Source organism: Leuciscus leuciscus (assembly GCF_965113295.1).
Source record: "Leuciscus leuciscus genome assembly, chromosome: 8".
Classification (NCBI taxonomy): domain Eukaryota; kingdom Metazoa; phylum Chordata; class Actinopteri; order Cypriniformes; family Leuciscidae; genus Leuciscus; species Leuciscus leuciscus.
Window position 1 is genome coordinate 4687581 of NC_138732.1, and position 20440 is coordinate 4708020.

Consider the following 20440-nt stretch of genomic DNA (forward strand, 5'->3'; position numbering starts at 1 on the left):
ACATAATATTCAAAGCACAAGCCACAAATAGTTAGATTAGATAACCCTGACAGATCAATAAATACAATTAAAATAAATAAATTATTAAAATAACGATAGTAGCCAGAATTTTCAACTTTGTCTTTTTAACTGCAGAAACAACAATAAATGCTAAACTGGAGTCGCAGTCTTTAGCTAAACATGTTCACAGCATCCAAAAATCAAATTAGAACCGGCTGAAAAGTTTTGAAATCACTTGTACCCTACCTGATCGAGAGAACAAATCCAGTCTTTCACTCTGTGTCCGCTAGAGTCTTTTGTGCGCGCGGATAAAATACATTCTAAAACACTTAACGTGAAAAACGTTTAACGACTCAATCTCCTGAAATAGTTAAATTAAGGAAAACCATGATCGCACTTCTGCCGGCCAACGTTAACAAGTTTGTTTTCCACGGGACATTCTAAAATGCTTAACGTGAAAAAAGCTTTTAAAAGGCACTTTAACGTGGCTTAATGTACACAGTAGCCTACACACTTTATGTGCAGATAAGCAGATGAACCCAGAATATGAACGCAATGCGTTCCTCCTATATTTTTTATTTGACTATTTTAGGAGATTGAGTCGTTAAACGTTTTTCACGTTAAGTGTTTTAGAATGTATTTTATCCGCGCGCACAAAAGACTCCAGCGGACACAGACAGAGTGAAAGACTGGTTTTCCTGATGCTAAATCCAGCCTTGGAGAATATCCTTTCTGATGGTGTACATGATCCACACTTTAGATTTTCTTATCCTAGACATTAAAGATTTAAATCCTTGCCGCCAAGACGCTCCTCTGTCGGTCACGGATTGAAAGTGAAACTTAAATCTGTCACGGGGTGTTTGGATTTATTCACGCACGTTAAAAAATATTGATTAAAAGCTTCTTTATTTGCACATTTTTATATACAGCATTATCATAATAGGCTGAATATTAACGTATTGACAGAAAACCGGTAGTTCTATGTGAAATCAGACATTGAGCGTCCTCATATAGCCAAAGTGGCATGATCCTCGTTTCATAACACCTCTGCGAAGATTCCACCGTGAGATCGGTAGTCGAATCAGGCTCCTCCTATCGAAGCATCGAATCTTCGATTATTCGGGGTCACCCCTAGTATTTAGTAGTGATGTTGACAGGCTTTTCTATTTAAAGGGTTAGTTCACTCAAAAATGAAGATTGTGTCAGTAATTACTCTCCCTCATGTTGTTCAACTCCGTAAGACTTTCGTTCATCTTCAGAACACAAATTAAGATATTTTTGATGAAATCTGAGAGCTGTCTCACTCCTCCATAGGGTTAGAGGTAATCGAGATCTGCCATCCCAGAAAAGTTAGTAAAGACATCGTTAAAATAGTCCAAGTGACTACAGTGGCTCAACCTTAAGTTTATCAAGCGACGAGAATACTTGTTGTGCGCAAAACCCCCCAAAAATAATGACTTTATTCAACTACGTATACGTGCATCAGAACGGAGGCTCACTATTGTTCAGCATCACACGCATCACACACATGACCAGCGTCGGCCAATAGTGAGCCTACGTTCTGACGCACGTATACGTAGTTGAATAAAGTCGTTATTTTTGTGTTTGTTTTGTGCACAACAAGTATTCTCGTCGCTTGATAAACTTAAGGTTGAGCCACTGTAGTCACTTGGACTATTGTAATGATGTCTTTACTGACTTTTCTGGGCCGTCAAGTTTCGATCCCATAGAAGCCTATGGAGGAGTGAGACAGCTCTCAGATTTCATCAAAAGAATATTAATTTGTGTTCTGAAGATGAACGAAAGTCTTACGGGGTTGAACAACATGAGGGAGAGTAATTACTGACACAATCTTCATTTTTGGGTGAACTAACCCTTTAATGCAAAGTAAGCTAACTGCTTACACAATATATTATAGCATTATAATATGTCACGATTAAGTATACAGTGCTTCATAAACTGATTAAAAACATAAATAAGCAAAACACACCTGATCCACATTCCTTTTTCTTCATTTTCTATAAGTAGAGTTTAAGAACCTTACTGTATTTTTGTGTAATTAATTAAGAGAAAGTACACCACCATCTTAAAAAGTGACATGATACTTAATACCTGCCGCCGTAAACACGAACGCACTTGAACGCACCAATACACTCAACCAAGACCATGAGAAATGTTCAATACTGAAACAAATATTGATTAAAAATTGTTAATTTTGCACTTTTTGAGTTGGAATTTGGAAGTTGAATCCGAGGATTCAAATCTTCCAACTTTCCGAGGATTATGATTATGATTATAAAAATGCATCTATTCAAAAACACACACACACACACACACACACACACGCACTCACCTAGATGTAAAACCCGGAGCGGTTTTTTAATTACTAAAATGGCAGCAGATTACACTCGTCTGATGCTCTAATCTCACTCTCCGAAACGGTGATGCATTTAGACACCGAACTTCCTGACCTTCCACTTCCACAAAGAAACCGGTGAGACGGAGAGAGAGGGAGATAATGAAAGAGGTCAGGACACAGCTGTGTGTTTATCAGCGCTGCCGGTTTAAAACAAATTGTTGCTCAATCTCACACAAAAAGTCATTTTAGTGTGTGTGTGTGTGTGTGTGTGTTTACATCAGCATTGGTCCTGCTGCTCTAAGAGGAAAGTTCTGGGTTCAAAGCAAGTGAAGTTCTATCGACAACATCTGTGGCGTAACTATAAGTCTATGACTGCATACATTTCAGATAATAAATATAATATATATGCAGTAATAGTCTTCCAGTGGAAGTAGGAGGGGTCAGATTTAAATCGGAATATAAGTAGAGCTTTTGAAGTCATATGTATATAAATATGAATGTATATATGATATATACATGTAATAATATAGTATAATATAATACATTTTACTTAATTTTAAGTTATTTAAATGTATTTATCTTATTGTCCTAATATTATTATTTTGTATAAATATTACATCATTGTATATAAATAGTTATCATCAGTATTAATTACTATTGTTCTTTATTAATAATTAATATAATTTAAATAATATATGTATAATATATATATATTTAAATATTATTAATATATATTTCTTATATTTGTCTTAATTTTTTAATGATTATATATATTTTGGCAATTTTGCACATTATATATGAATATATTTGATCAATATTGCTTACTATTTATTACATAAATATATGTATTTATATTTATTTACTTAAAATATATTTTAATATATGTCTTTATAATAAAATGGTTATATAGTTTAAAGTTTATTTAATTATAATTTTAAATCATGTTAATATTAATTTATTTAATATTACTTACCATATATTACTACTTTAAAATTATATAATATTAAAATAATATATACATTTTCATAAGAATATTTGTAATATGTCTTAATATTGAACAAAAACATATACCTGTATTTTATATATATATATATATATATATATATATATAAAAATTGTATATATATATATATACAATTTTTAAATATATATTATATTATATTAGACAATTATAATACAATTCATATATTTATTTATTTTAATGGGATGAAAAGTAGTTTTAATCATAATTTTAACAGTGGGACTGCTTTTATAGAGATGCTTCTTATTATTCAATTAAGGTTTGATTTATCTCTCTGTATGTCGTCCTTCATTTTCAGTGGTAATCAGTCAGTCATGCCACAAGTGCTAAGGAAACACAGCAGTGTTTGCACTCTTCAGGACATCAACTCTTTAATGCCCTAAATATAGTTTATATTTACATATAAAACTCTCTGAAAAGTTTTAGCATGTTATTGAATAAGGCAATGGTAATGTATTTGGTCTTGGTGGACTAGATCTGCTACGCTCAGCTGCTGCACAGCACGTATGGACTTGCTAATGCTAATAGATACACAGACACGCTGCTGTAAACATGTAGGACATGCTGCTGCTGCATAAATACACATGAATACATAAATCCTGTAGCAGATCTAGACAGGTGGAGCTGGGGAGGTGGAGGGCTTCAGAGGAACTCTGATAGCACTGCAGGATTAGCTTACAGCAAACAATCAACCAGACTATATGTGACCCTGGACCACAAAACCAGTCACATACAGTACAGGCCAAAAGTTTGGACACATTACTATTTTTAATGTTTTTGAAAGAAGTTTCTTCTGCTCATCAAGCCTGCATTTATTTGATAAAAAATACAGAAAAAAAAATGTAATATTGTGATATATTATTACAATTTAAAATAATTGGTTTTCAATTTATTATACTTTAAATTATCATTTATTTCTGTGATGCAAAGCTGAATTTTCAGGATCATTCCTCCAGTCTATCACATGATCCTTTAGAAATCATTCTAATATTCTGATTTATTATGAGTGTTGGACACAGTTCTGCTGCCTAATATATTTGATGAATAAAATGTTAAAAAGAACTGTATTTATTCAAAATAAAAAAATATTTTCTAATAATATAAATCTTCTTTACTATCACTTTTTTATCAATTTAACACATCCTTGCTGAATAAAAGTATTGATTTATTTCAAAAAAAGAAAGAAAAAAATGTCTGACCCCAAATGACTGACCAGTAGTGGATATTGCTGTTACAAAATATTTCTATTTGTTTTACTTTTTATTCATCAAAGTATCCTAAAAAGTATCACAGGTTATGAAAAAATATTAGGCAGCAGAACTGTTTCCAACTTTGATAATGAATCATCATATTAGAATGATTTCTAAAGGATCATGTGATAGACTGGAGTAATGATCCTGAAAATTCAGCTTTGCATCACAGAAATAAATGATAATTTAAAGTATAATAAATTGAAAACCAATTATTTTAAATTGTAATAATATATCACAATATTATAATTTTTTTCTGTATTTTTGATCAAATAAATGCAGGCTTGATGAGCAGAAGAAACTTCTTTCAAAAACATTAAAAATAGTAATGTGTCCAAACTTTTGGCCTGTACTGTATATCATCTGAAAGTTGAATAAATAAGCTTTCCATTGATGTATGGTTTGTTATGATAGGACAATATTTGGCCGAGATACGACTATTAGAAAATCTGGAATCTGAGGATGCAAAAAAATCGAAACTTTGAGAAAATCTCCTTTAAAGTTGTTCATTCATGTTCACGATTGTGCAGCATTCACTCACACAAATACATGTTTTATATATTTACGGTAGGAAATTTACAAAATATCTTCATGAAACATGATCTTTACTTAATATCCTAATGATTTTTGGCATAAAAGAAAAATCGATAATTTTGACCCGTACAATGTATTGTTGGCTATTGCCACAAATATACCCGTGCGACTCGTGACTGATGATGTGATCCAGGGTCACATATGAATGTTGATCAAGCAATCAGATGATGTGGACCTATCAGCCTGCGCCCTCTTGAGTTGCATGACTATTATAAGCTTGTTTACGAGAAACTGTTTTAACGTCGGACTAATGACACACTTCACCTTTAGCTTGTATTGAACCCATACAATTCCTTAAGTAGCTGTTTGTGTTTGAGGGGAGAGGAGAGGTGAGCGGGTCAGACTGAGCGCCTGATGAGGTTGATGGAGTGCTGAAGAGAGAGCAGAATGAAGATGTGACGGGGTCATGACCTCTCCTGCCTCCTCTCGTCTGCTCCTTTAACAGGATTCTGAGAGCGTTTCACAGTTCAAATAAACAGCGATCGAGAGAGACGTGTGAGGAGGATGCTCTCTCTCTCAGGGCATGTTTCATGCTGCGGTTTGAATTAAACTCTCCTAGAGGCTTCAAAATATTATTCACATCAAATGATTCCTCTAAAAATACTTCTGTGAGAGCAAGTGATTGACACACACATACACACACATTACAGTGATGCTGGGATGAGAATGAGCTGTCTAGGTATTTCTAAGGCCGTGTGTCCATCAAAGCGGTTTAGCCAGCTGAAAACACTAGTCTCTACTGTAAACGCCTAGCTATGAGCGCTTGAGAGCGTTTTTGCAGCGTTGCGTTTTTTTCAGTTGAGACGCTTTGCTTGTTATGATACGGAATATCCGCGAAAGTGTTACTAGTATCTCATTTCACACATATTTTGTTTCTGTGTTGATTCCATATTAAAATGTCGATACAATGTAACATATTTTCTCTGGCTCTTGTTTTAAATTATTTTGTTCCGTTATTAAGTTGGCTTGGTCCACGCTACTCCTCCTAAACTGTTCAAGCTACAACCACTAAACTCAGACTAGACCTTCAAACTGTTCTGACTCGAGTTGCTTTATCTATTTAGACTGATCAGACTTGCTGTTTTCCTAAAATTGCTGATAAAAACTTGGAAAAATCCCATAGACTTTCATTGCGGAATGTTCAAATTGAGCCAAGACTATTTAAACTTCAACTGTATAAATTCAAATTTTGACAGTTGGAGAGGCTCATTAGACTCCATCAGCTGCCATTCTATCTACTATTTCTAATTCATGGAGACTCATTTAAGCTTTCTTTCTTTCTTTCTTTCTTTCTTTCTTTCTTTCTTTCTTTCTTTCTTTCTTTCTTTCTTTCTTTCTTTCTTTCTTTCTTTCTTTCTTTCTTTCTTTCTTTCTTTCTTTCTTTCTTCCTTCCTTTCTTTCTTTCTTTCTTCCTAACTTTATCTATCTATCTATCTATCTATCTATCTATCTATCTATCTATCTTCCTAACTTTATCTATCTATCTATCTATCTATCTATCTATCTATCTTCCTAACTTGATCTATCTATCTATCTATCTATCTATCTATCTATCTATCTATCTATCTATCTTCCTAACTCTATCTATCTATCTATCTATCTATCTATCATCTATCTATCTATCTATCTTCCTAACTTTATCCATCCATCCATCCATCCATCCATCCATCCATCCATCCATCCATCCATCCATCCATCCATCCATCCATCCATCCATCCATCCATCCATCCATCCATCCATCCATCCATCCATCCATCCATCCATCCATCCATCCATCCATCCATCCATCCATCCATCCATCCATCCATCCAACTTCTTTCTTACTAATCTTGCTTTCTAACTTCAAACTAAATTCAAATTTTGACAGTTGGAGAGGCTCATTAGACTCAATTAGCTGCCATTCTACTGTATGTACTATTTCTAATCAATCAAGACTCATTTAAGCTTCCATTCTATCTAATATTTCTAAACTGAAAACCTTCAAACTTCTACAAACTTTTAAAACTACTAAACTTGTCATGAAGATAAGCGGACAACACAGCAATGCGGAGAAACAGTCACTTTAATAGTTGCTTGATGGTGATAACAGAACCTGAAGCAGTCACAAAAGGGAACAGAAAACCACTCGAAGTAGTTCTTGAAACTAAGAGTCTTAATAAAGCAGCAATAATATAGAACAGAGGATTCTCAGGGTGTGGCAACACCGGTAGGTCTCTCCGACGGACTGGTAGAGTTCGCAAGGTTTAACTGGGGTTCTGGAGCAACTCACACTCAGGACAGGACAAGCTGGCAGCGAATATCTCTGGCCCGGGGTAGCAACACAATGTTCAGGAACACACGACAAGACTGGGACACGACAGGAACAAGGGTCAGTCAACCATAAAGACAACTCTGATAAATTCAATACTCAAGCAAAGTCAGATAGAAAAAAGAGCGGGTATATAGAGAAGTAATCAGTATGAAAGGAGAGACAGGTGGTGGGAGAGATAGGTAAGGGAGGACGTTAAGGAGCCTCAGCTGAATAACATGATTAGATAATAGAGGTGTGTGCGTAAGAGTAAATGAGTGTTAATGGCCAGCGTATGTGAGAGCGTGTGTGTGTGTGTGTGTGTGTGTGTGTGTGCGCGTGAAAGAGAGTGTGAATGAAAGCACCCAGATCATGACAGTGCCCCCCCTCCAACAGCGCCTCCTGGCGCCACAGAGGAGGAGGACTGGCGGGACCGGAGGAAGTCATCAATAAGTGACTGATCCAGGATATCCCGGGATGGTACCCAGCACCTCTCCTCCGGCCCATAACCCTCCCAGTCCACTAAGAACTGCCGACCTCGACCCCGGCGTCGAACATCCAGCAACCTGCGAACAGTGTAAACAGGGGTTCCCTCAACACGAACTGGAGGCGTAATAACGTGAGGAGAAGAGCGAACAGCGGGCTTAATTCGTGAGACGTGAAAGACCGGGTGGATACGGCGCAGGTATCGAGGGAGCTTTAACTGGACCGCGACCGGACTAAGAATCTTAGAAATGCGGAAAGGTCCGATAAATCGAGGAGCGAGTTTACGTGACACGGACTGAAGAGGAAGGTCGGCCGAAGAGAGCCAGACCTTCTGCCCGCAACGATACTTAGGGCTCTTAATGCGGTGACGATTAGCTGCCCTACGAGTCTGTTTGCGAGACCGACAGAGCGCTGACCTGATCCTTAACCATGTGCGCTTACAACGACTAACGAATTCTTGAACGGACGGTACCCTGGACTCCGCCTCCTGAGAGGGAAAAAGGGGAGGTTGGTAACCGAGGCTGGCCTGAAAAGGGGACAACCCCGTGGCGGACGAGGGGAGGGAATTATGCGCGTATTCGGCCCAGGGAAGTTGCTCAGCCCAGGACGCAGGGTTCCGAAACGTCAGGGCGCGCAAAATACGACCAATGGATTGATTAGCGCGTTCAGCCTGCCCATTAGTCTGTGGATGAAAACCCGATGAGAGACTGACAGAAGCCCCAATAGACTTGCAAAATTCTTTCCAAAAGAGCGCAGTGAATTGGGGACCTCTGTCCGACACGACATCCGAGGGAAGACCGTGGAGCCTGAAAACGTGTTCCACCAATAACTGTGCGGTCTCCTTAGCGGAAGGTAGTTTTGGAAGCGGAATGAAGTGTGCGGTCTTAGAAAAACGGTCAATAATGGTCAAAATAACCGTATTTCCTAAAGACGCGGGGAGACCCGTAATGAAATCAAGCGCGATATGCGACCACGGCCGAGAAGGAACTGGTAAAGGTCTCAAGAGCCCAGCTGGTGGGGTGTTACTCGACTTGATCTGAGCGCAATCAGAGCAAGCCGCAATAAAGCGCCGCGTATCACGTTCGCAGGTAGGCCACCAAAATCGCTGGCGAACGGAAGCTAACGTGCCCCTAACGCCGGGATGGGCAATGAATTTGGATGAATGGGCCCACTGTAAAACCGCACGGCGGGCAGAGACCGGTACAAACAGGCGATCACGAGGGCACGAACGAGGGGTAACGACTTGGGCCAATGCGCGCTTGACAATTCGCTCGATGCCCCAGATAGCGGCGCCTATTACGCGTTCCGAGGGAATGATGGGAACCTCAGGCTGAATCTCCACGTTGGGATCGTAAAGTCGAGAAAGAGCGTCAGGCTTAACATTCTTGGAACCCGGACGAAACGAGATGGTAAAATCAAACCGGGTAAAGAATAATGCCCAACGAGCTTGTCGAGCGTTAAGGCGTTTGGCCGAACGGATATATTCAAGGTTTCGATGATCCGTCCAAACGACAAACGGAACCGAAGTGCCCTCTAACCACTGACGCCATTCCTCGAGAGCGAGACGCACTGCAAGCAATTCGCGGTTTCCCACGTCATAGTTGCGCTCAGACGAAGACAACTTGTGTGAAAAAAACGCGCACGGATGAACCCTATCATCCTCGACCGAGCGCTGAGAGAGAATGGCTCCGACCCCCACCTCGGAAGCATCCACCTCAACTATGAATTGTCTCGAGACGTCGGGGTAAAGAAGGATAGGCGCAGACGTGAACAAAGACTTCAAACGGTCAAATGCGCTCTGGGCTGAACTTGACCACATAAACCGGGCTTTAGATGAGGTTAAAGAGGTCAAAGGTGCAACGATCTGGCTATAATTGCAAATGAAACGACGGTAAAAATTAGCGAATCCCAGGAAACGTTGAAGCGCAACACGGGAATCAGGTACTGGCCACCCGGTGACGGCTTTGACCTTGTCCAGGTCCATGCTAATCCCCTCGGAAGAAATTACCGAACCCAAAAAGGAGATGGAATTAGCATGAAACCTGCACTTCTCTGCCTTAACAAAAAGTCTGTTCTCTAAAAGACGCTGTAAGACCCGCCGAACGTGTTGAACATGAATCTCCATGGAGGGGGAAAAAATAAGAATGTCGTCCAAATATACGAAGACGAATACATTCAACATATCTCTGAGTACGTCGTTGACCAACGCCTGAAAGACGGCCGGAGCGTTGACCAACCCGAACGGAAGGACCCGATACTCGAAGTGCCCCAGGGGGGTATTAAAAGCCGTCTTCCATTCATCCCCCTCTTTAATGCGGATCAAATGGTAGGCATTACGAAGATCGAGTTTAGTAAAGATCCTTGCGCCCTGCAAAACCTCGAAGGCTGAAGACATAAGAGGCAAGGGATACCGGTTCTTAATGGTTATGTCATTCAGCCCCCGATAATCTATGCAAGGACGCAAGGATCCATCCTTCTTCTTCACGAAGAAAAACCCCGCCCCAGCCGGTGACGTCGAAGGAACAATCGTACCCGCGTCTAGACATTCCGACAGATACCTTTCAAGAGCTTCGCGCTCGGGTGCAGATAACGAATAGAGACGTCCGCGAGGGGGGGTGCTACCGGGGACGAGGTCAATAGCGCAGTCATAAGGACGATGAGGAGGAAGAGAGGCGGCACGAGCCCGACTAAACACCATCCCGAGATCCTGGTATTCCTCCGGAACCCCGGACAAATCCCCGGGTTCTTCCTGAAAAACAGAGACAGAGGAGACAGAAGGTGGGGCAGACGTTAAACAATTAACATGACACGAAACATTCCATGAAACAACAGAATTCTTACACCAATTAATCTGAGGATTATGCTTTATAAGCCAAGGATGACCTAACACAACAGGGTGAAAAGGAGAACTAAAAACAAGTAGTGAGATGGTCTCACGATGGTTACCAGAAACCGTGAGTGTCAGAGGGATGGTTTCTTGTCTTACTCTAGGAAGAGAACTTCCATCGAGAGTGAACAGGGGCGTGGCTCCCTCCAGCTCTCTGAGCGAGATACCTTGTGCGCGCGCCCAAGCCTCATCGATAAAACTCCCCTCCGCGCCAGAGTCAATGAGAGCCTTACAGGTAGTCGAAGACCCCGGCCACCGCAGATGAACCTCAAAGGTGGTGCAGGAACGTGGTGGAGAGTCCAGAGAAGTTGCGCTCGCCAGTAGCCCTCCCTTTACCGGCGAGCGGAGGCTTTTAACGGACAGGTCGAAGCGAAGTGGGCAGCAGAAGCGCAGTAGAGGCAAAGGCGGTTGACTATTCTTCGCTCCCTCTCCTGGGACGAGATACGGATATTCCCCAGCTGCATGGGCTCTGTCTCGACCTCTACGGCGGGAGTAATAGTGGAAGTCGATGAAGCCAGAAGAGAAGACTCCATACCTCTGGCTCTGCGCCGTAATTCAAACCGCTTCTCGATGCGAATGGCCAGCTCGATAAGCACATCCAGACGGTTGGGAACCTCCCGAGCCAACACCTTATCCTTAACCTGAGCGTTGAGGCCTTCGAGAAAGCGGGAAAGCAATGCGGGTTCGTTCCATCCGCAAGTGGTGGCGAGAGTGCGGAACTCGATAGAAAAGTCCGCCACCGAGCGTCTTCCCTGCCGGAGCGTAGATAGCAAACGAGCAGCCTCCTCCCCGTAAACCGAACGATCGAAAACCTTTATCATCTCCTCCTTGAAGAGTTGGAAACATTCGGTGCACTCCCCTGCTGCCTCCCAGACCGCCGTGGCCCATTCGCGTGCCCTCCCGGAGAGAAGAGAAATGACGTAGGCGATGCGGGACCGGTCTCTGGCATAAGTAGTAGGCTGGAGAGAAAACACTACCTCGCATTGAGTTAGGAAAGCTCTGCATTGGGTTGGCTCACCAGTATAGTTTGGCGGATTATTGATGCGCGGCTCGGACGCGCTTGGCGAGCCAGGAGAGGCAGGTGGATTATGCCGAAGGTGGTGGAGCTGCTGAGTAAGGTCGTTGACCTGAACCGCCAACTGATCGACGGCATGACGAGTCAAGGAGAGCTCCTGCTCATGTCTACCCAGCATCACGCCTTGGAGCTCGACTGCAGAAAGTACCGGGTTCTCCGCTGCTGGGTCCGAAGGCTGGCTTGAGTATTCTGTCATGAAGATAAGCGGACAACACAGCAATGCGGAGAAACAGTCACTTTAATAGTTGCTTGATGGTGATAACAGAACCTGAAGCAGTCACAAAAGGGAACAGAAAACCACTCGAAGTAGTTCTTGAAACTAAGAGTCTTAATAAAGCAGCAATAATATAGAACAGAGGATTCTCAGGGTGTGGCAACACCGGTAGGTCTCTCCGACGGACTGGTAGAGTTCGCAAGGTTTAACTGGGGTTCTGGAGCAACTCACACTCAGGACAGGACAAGCTGGCAGCGAATATCTCTGGCCCGGGGTAGCAACACAATGTTCAGGAACACACGACAAGACTGGGACACGACAGGAACAAGGGTCAGTCAACCATAAAGACAACTCTGATAAATTCAATACTCAAGCAAAGTCAGATAGAAAAAAGAGCGGGTATATAGAGAAGTAATCAGTATGAAAGGAGAGACAGGTGGTGGGAGAGATAGGTAAGGGAGGACGTTAAGGAGCCTCAGCTGAATAACATGATTAGATAATAGAGGTGTGTGCGTAAGAGTAAATGAGTGTTAATGGCCAGCGTATGTGAGAGCGTGTGTGTGTGTGTGTGTGTGTGTGTGTGTGCGCGTGAAAGAGAGTGTGAATGAAAGCACCCAGATCATGACAAAACTAAAACTTAAACTCATTAAAACTGAAAACATTCAAACTTTTAAAACTACTAAACTAAAACTTAAACTAATTAAAACTAAAAACCTTCAAACTTCAAGCTTTTAAAAATTCTTCAAACTTTCTGGCAAGGCTTTTTCATGCCAACTTAAAGTTTGTCTACAAACTTTTTCATCTAGTTATGCTTGTTGTCGTCATCTGTTGATGTTGTACAAGCAGAATGTGGCGGCTGGTCGGTGTGGTATTAGTCCCGCCCCTCCTCCACTGTGATTGGACGGTTAGGGTTACAGTTAGGGTGAACATTCTTCAACTCTCGGCGACCTGTAAAAAACGCCGAACGTTCAGCGCTTCAGCGGGACAAAGACAGCGGCGCTCCCATTGAAAACAATTGAAAAAACACGCCAGCCGCGTGCGAAAGAACGCTTTGGTGGACACACGGCCTGAGCGCTTTTTTCACGCTGAAGTGTTTTTTACAGGTCGCTGAGGTAAAACGCAGCGCTCATCACTGTAACTTTTTACCCAACCGTCCAATCACAGTGGAGGAGGGGCGGGACTAATACCACACCGACCAACCGCCACATTCTGCTTGTACAACGTCAACAGATGACAACAACAGGCATAACAGAACAAAATAATTTAAAACAAGAGCCATGCAGAGAAAATACATTACATTGTATCGACATTTTAATATGGAATCAACACAGAAACAAGATATGCGTGAAATGAGATACTAGTAACACTTTCGCGGATATTCCGTATCATAACAAGCAAAGCGTCTCAACTGAAAAAAACGCGACGCTGGCAAAACGCTCTCAAGCGCTCACAGCTAGGCGTTTACAGTAGAGACTAGTGTTTTCAGCTGGCTAAAAACGCTTTGGTGGACACACGGCCTTAGGCGTTTGGCGGTTGGTCGGTGTGGTATTAGTCCCGCCCCTTCTCCACTGTGATTGGACGGTTGGGTAAAAAGTGACAGTGATGAGTGCTGTGTTTTACCCAAAGTTAAACATTCTTCAACTCTCAGCGACCGGTGAAAAACGACGAATGCTCAACGCTTCAGCGTGAAAAAGACGCTCAGCGCCTCGTTACGCTCATGCCGTTTTAAAAATGCGGTGGACACACGGCCTAATTGTGGATGAGTTCAGAGCTGTTGTAAAACGGAATGTGAATTCTATTGGAATGTGACAAGTTGCTTAGCAGCCGCATACATCCTTCTAATAATGATACAAGAATTAAGATTAAAAGTGTCCTTGCCATATTTCAACTCCAAATCAAAAGACATTATATATACATATACACTATGGTACAAAAGTTTGGGGTTGGTTGAAAGAGTCTCTTCTCCTCACCAAGGCTCATTTATTTAATCAAAAAATACAGTAAAAACTGTAATATTATTAAATATTATTACAATTTAAAATAACTATTTGAATATATTCCTGTGATCAAATCAGAATTTTCAGCATCATTACTCCAGTCTTCAGTGTCACATGATCCTTCAGAAATCATAATAAGATGATGATTTGCTGCTCAAGAAACATTTCTTGTTATTATCAAGATATTTTTTCTCATGATTTATTGTCAGGATGAATAAAGTTTAAAAGAACAGCACTTATTTGATATAGAAATCTGTTGTAACATTATAAATGTCTTTACTTCACTTTAGATTTAATGCATCCTTGCTGAATAAAAGCATTAAGTTATTCCAAAATTAGCCTTACTAACCCTTAACTGTTGAACAGGAGTGTATATGAAATGTTACTAATTGTAAGGAAACTTAAAAAGTGTTGGGAAAGTTACTTTAAAAAGTAACACATTAAAATATTACGTTATTATAAAATTGCATTACTTAGTTACTTTGTATGTAAAGTGATATCTCACATTACTTTTGTGTTACTTTTTGTCACGTGGGCTGGGCTTGCGTGTTTGTTTGTTTTAATAAGGTTGTGTCCCCCGACACTATACATAAATATACATATTTTCATTTCTTCATTACAGTAATGCAATATTTTACTGCTTATTCTCAATTTCTTGGTTGAGTTTCATTAGATTCTCATTACTGTGGTGGCTTTTTAGTCAGCATATCTTGAAGGGAACATTTCTAATACTACTATGTTTAATACTTTACAACTGAAATGTTTATTATTGTTTTTACACATTACAGTGATTAGTGTTTGGGGCTAAAGTTGTCATGACAATACTGATATAACGTGAAAACTAGACATTATATAAACAACTCTAAAATAGACATAATATAACATTTCAGAAAAATATATTATTTGTTTTGATTTTGGGTTGAAATATGAGCTGGACATGCTGTGGACGGGTGTCATTCATGAGTGTGAAGTGAGACTGAGGAGGGAGCGCTGTTGTGCACAGAGAGATAGGACAGGCTACAGGTGCCATAGATATCTGCGCACACACACACACACACACACACATAGACACACACACACACACACACACACACACACACACACACACACACACACACACACACACACACACACACACACACACACACACACACACTCACACACACACACTCTGCAAGGATTATAGATGTACATGATTAAGCCGTCATCCACTGACCACTGAGAAAGAGAGAAGCAGATGAGAAAGACTGAAGCGAGAGAGAGATAGAGATAGAGAGAGAGAGAGAGAGAAGCAGATGAGAGAGAGAGAGAGAGAGTGTTTGTGTCGGCAGCTGAAGTGAAGAACTGAGAAACACAATATGAAATGAAATACTCCATGTAGAGATGAACAGATGTTTCTCTCTCTCTCTCTCAATCCCTCACTTTATCCGCCTCTGCGTCATGAAATTAGTGAGGGGGTGGTAAACACACACACACACACACACACACACACACACACACACACACACACACCGCACACACACAGGCTTATTCAATTGTAGTATTTATTGGTAACACTTTAAAACAAAGTTTCTTTTGTTAACATTAGAAACTAGATTAGTTAATTTGAACTAACAATAAACAATACTTGTACAGCATTTATTAATCTTAATGTTAATTTCAACATTTACTAATACATGTTTAAGATCAAAGCTTGTATCTTGTTAGTTAATGCACTGTGAACTAACATTTTTGTTAATAAATGCTGTAATAATATTTAGCTTTTTGTTAGTTCGTGTTAGTTAATGCATTAACCACTGTTAACAAATGAAACCTTACTGTAAATGTTACCCATTTATTAATATTTTGATAATATTTCCATAATTATGTGCAAAATTGTAATATCGCATAAAACTTTCCATAATGATTGGTTTCCGTCCAGAACAAAATAATCACTTTCTGAGAAATTGGCACAAAAAATAACTGTAATAAAGAAGTTGCTGCAATCAGGGAAGAAACCGAGGCTGTTTTTTCCTCCATCATAAATGAGTTGCGTCTGTGAAACGCTTGTCATGTTCAGATGCTGGTGTTTGGGAACAAAATCATGTGAGACGCTTCTGGAGGAAATTAAACCAAATCATTCTGATGACAGACTTCGGCTCAGGGCGTTCCAGAATCACCAAACCAACATTTGAGATGCTGCGATGCGATTGGTCCGCTGGTTTGTCCAGTTATCCAATCACAACCTCTGCTGAGGCATCACATGTTGCCCCTCGAGGGATTTATTCATGCTGAATTGTTCAGCAAAAGATCAGGAACATGTATTAAGATTTATGTTGAGTTTAAGGGACTTTTAGAAATTGACTATTTTTAGATCCAGATAGGTTTTAAACTCTCAGCATTGATTTACAAAAATGAATAAAAATAAATAAAAGGCCTTTAGTTGACATCACACACACACACACACACACACACACACACACACACACTCTCAGCTGGGCCGTTCCAGAGCTCCTCAGTCAGATCAATACATTTAAACAATAAATCAGTGTGAAGGAGCCAGAGAGACCAGACCTGCAACTAAAACACAAACACACATTTCACTGTTCATTTGTAGCATAGCTAAAAGAAATGCTTAACCAATTTTTTTTTTTATTCTGTCAGCATTAACTCATTTCACGCTGCTCTTTTCTGTGCAATGAACGTGAAATGGTGTCCAGGGGCTGTAAAGGTTCATAAATGACAACATCACGACAGTGACTTGTAATCAACGTCGTCTGAATTGTTTATGTGAGAAAGCAACACAAATTTAAATGGCTATTAACTGAAAATAAATCTAGCTTGACAGCCGTGGTCACCGTTCACCTTCATTTCTATGAAAAAGAGCAGTTTATGATGGGATAATTTACATTTTGCCTGAATTATTCCTTTAAGATTTGTAGCTTATAAACAGGAAACATTGAGGTGAGGAACTCAAGAGTAAATCTGTGTGTTTGTTTTAATTGTGTGACTTAATGAGAAAATCTTTGACCGTTTGGATGCAGTGCGGTTCAGCGCTAGAATACAAATGACGAGCATTTTGTCTCTTTCTCTTCCAGGGAGACACATTTCAGCACATTCAGGACATTGTGTCGTCTCTGCTGAGGACGATAAACCGCACAGTCATCACCATGGGCCGAGAACACACACTCATCGTGAGTTAAAGCCACTAGATCCTCTCCATTCCCTTTCCTCTTCCCTTTATTAATGCTATTTTACAGTTAATAGCGCTTACTAAGCCAAGTATCGCTATTAATATTCCGCATACTTGGAGTCAATGATGTAAACAAAGGGCAAATGTGATATTTTGAGATTTACTTTTACTTGTGCTCCTCTGATTGTGTCATTTGTGGCCAGAACAGAAACATTTACTGCATTAAAATACACAATTTTATTGACGTCATCTTAAGTATCTCAATTACAAACAGGTGGAGGGAGGAAGAAGTGCATTGTGGGAAATGTAGTCTTTGACTATCTGAATATTGGCGTTATAAAAATACATTGATTATAATATTTGTTATTCTATATATTTGTGTATATATATATATATATATATACTGTATATTTTCAAGTCTGGACATGTAGATAGGACAGGTACGGTGTGGAAGACGTGAGCTTGAACCTTACGTACTCTAGGAAGCATGAAGTGCTGATCTGTGTGTAAGAAAGTGTGTATCAAACACGGAGAAAAATATATCAGTGTTTGTGAAATTCATCATAAGGAATCTAAACATTGAAGCTACAATGTCTGTGAGAACACCAAACATTTACACTTTAATGATGAGGAAATTCCATGTTGCATTAATGGGGCGTTCATGTCATGATGAAATTACCATAATTACCAGTTTCCGACTAGTAAAACCTGCTCATGTTTTTGTCAAACTCGCAAATTACAACTCACAATTTTACGAAAACTCTTGACTTTTCCCACTTGACCGATGTGTCGCCATATAGAAACAATCGAAATGGCAGCAGCTTCAATTACAGGCAAGCGATTAGGGCTGCACGATATAGAAGAAAAGTGCGATATGTGATAACTCATTAAATAATGCGATAATGTACAAAACAATAATTGAATAAGCAAACGTAAAAAAAAAAAAAACTGCTTAGTCTTCACTGTAGGAATTAAATAAATGCTGATTCTTATTAAAACTACACAAGTTATTCAGTCAAGAGCAGTGAGTGATATTCTCTTTGTATTTGTTGTTTGATTAACATTGAAAAGATAGACGGCAGGAGGTTTATTAGGCTGCTGTCACTTTAAGAGCAAATGCACGTATCCAATATACTGTTACACACGTTTTATTCCTCAATCGTTTACGTTCACTTAAGACATAATTAACTGTTCACGTGAATACTCACCAAGACGGCATTTTTTTGTACATAATTTTGTGTGTATTTGGCCATATAAGCTGCAGATGAGAACTGAATTCGGGATCGCACGCTGTCTGAGAGGTGCGTGCGAGTAATACATTGAGTTATTTTCCGCGGCTCATTGATCTTAACTATTTAAAACATAATGCATATCACACTTATGTGTCCAATTTCTCTCTGAGTGAACCTAAAATTGTGACTTTACGTAACTTTTTGAAGTATTAAAATCATTCAGTTATTGCAAAGCCATTGCGATATGCGTATGGTGAAATGTACATTTGCGATATTTCAATAATTTCGATGTGTTGTAACGACCAATAAAGGTTGTGAATGAGCTGCTGTAACTCTGATTCGCTTGTTTCATATAGACGACGTTAACTGATGCATATTCACAGAGAAAACAGAGGTAAATTGATGTAGTTATGAATTTTACTGTCATCATCGATAAAGCTGCACGTGCAGCAGAGTCGGACGTTACGCAGAGATTTTGGCATTGAGTGTTTGCAATAGAAACAAATCATTTCTGACTCAGAGAAACTGAATTACTGGAATCTCATTTTAGTAATTATGGTAATTTCACTGAGACATGAATCTAGCAATAGGGGGCCGTTCATATACATTTGAAAATGGCGCAAGAGAACCGAACGTGTGCGTCTCGATACATTTAAAAAAATTTAACAACTTTTAATTTGACACAGCTTTAAAAATGCATGTTTATGTACATAGACCAACTAAAAAAATGGTGCTGTTGTAATACAAGAACGTGTTCAGTGTGAATGGCCCCTTTAGTCGCACTTTCTCTCCTGCTTTTCACATTTCACACTAATCACATCGTAACATCGGAATAGGCTCTATGCACGATCGCTTCTGGGTTTTGACTCAGCCTGGCGAGTTACATCCGGTGCTGCGTCGGAAGCTGTTTTTGGTACTACTAATACTAAAGTATTCGGTGGAGATAATGGCAAATTACACTCGCTGTTTACAAGAACTTCCAGCGGTTAACGTGAATGATGTTAACAATATTGTGAGGCAGTTAGCTGTCACACCTAAGAGTAAGAAAGAGAATGGCTTTAAATTATATATTTCGAGCTACATCGACAACTTTGAGGGTGAGTATTCTCTCATATCATGCGAAATCCGACTAGCGAATCGGTTTCTAAAATCGTTGTCTCCGTTTCTGAGAAAATGAATTTTATGAAAGTTTTGCCGCTAGTCCACTTCGCTATAGAACGCGCTATGTGGAAGTAAAGACGCTAGCTGAGATTCTACCGGAAATACGTCAGCAGTAGGGGTGTGAACCGACACTGGTCTCACGGTTCGGTTCGATTACGATTATCATGTCATCGATTCAGTTCAATTCGATATCACGATGCATCGCGATGCACCGCATCCTCAGTTTTCAATTTTACTTCAAAAGTGATGTGTGTGTGTGTGTGTGCGTGTGCTCGCCTGTTCGGGAAGTTGCAGTGACAGAAACAGTGACATTCCAGGAGTAAAGCTTGTTTATGCCATTAAGAAAAGGAAAATCTGTCAAATAAATTTAGTTTAAAAGAAATGTTCATTTGAAAGCAGCGCTCATTAATCAGTGTATTATGTACCATTAAAGATGCGCGCATCAACCGTCGCCGAGTCCGCTGTTGAAGGTGACGATCATCCATTTATAATCACGCGTAACACAGAATAATTGTAATTTGACCATCGGGTGTGGATACTTAAATCAGAGAAAGTGATTGGGGCGGGTGGATGATTTATTTTTGGCTGCGGATTCGGGTGACGTTGGAGCTCATCCGCGCATCTCTAAAGCAGGGGTGTCAAACTCAGTTCCTGGAGGGCCACAGCCCTGCAGAGTTTAGCTTCAACCCTAATTAAACACACCT

The 20440-nt window shown here is 40.0% G+C and overlaps 1 protein-coding gene and 1 long non-coding RNA gene across 5 annotated transcripts in view; one reads left to right on the forward strand and one right to left on the reverse strand.

The window, feature by feature from the left end:
- dock2 (dedicator of cytokinesis 2) overlaps window positions 1-20440 on the forward strand; it is a 132644-nt gene that overhangs the window by 53055 nt on the left and 59149 nt on the right. For both annotated transcript variants that reach the window (XM_082176836.1, XM_082176835.1), the window contains exon 26: window positions 17249-17344. In XM_082176836.1, the coding sequence (XP_082032962.1) occupies window positions 17249-17344 (96 nt within the window). The remainder of the gene's footprint in view (window positions 1-17248; window positions 17345-20440) is intronic.
- Window positions 1-20440, reverse strand: part of LOC309504192 — a 95303-nt gene that overhangs the window by 29651 nt on the left and 45212 nt on the right. The gene's annotated exons all lie outside the window — the stretch shown is intronic.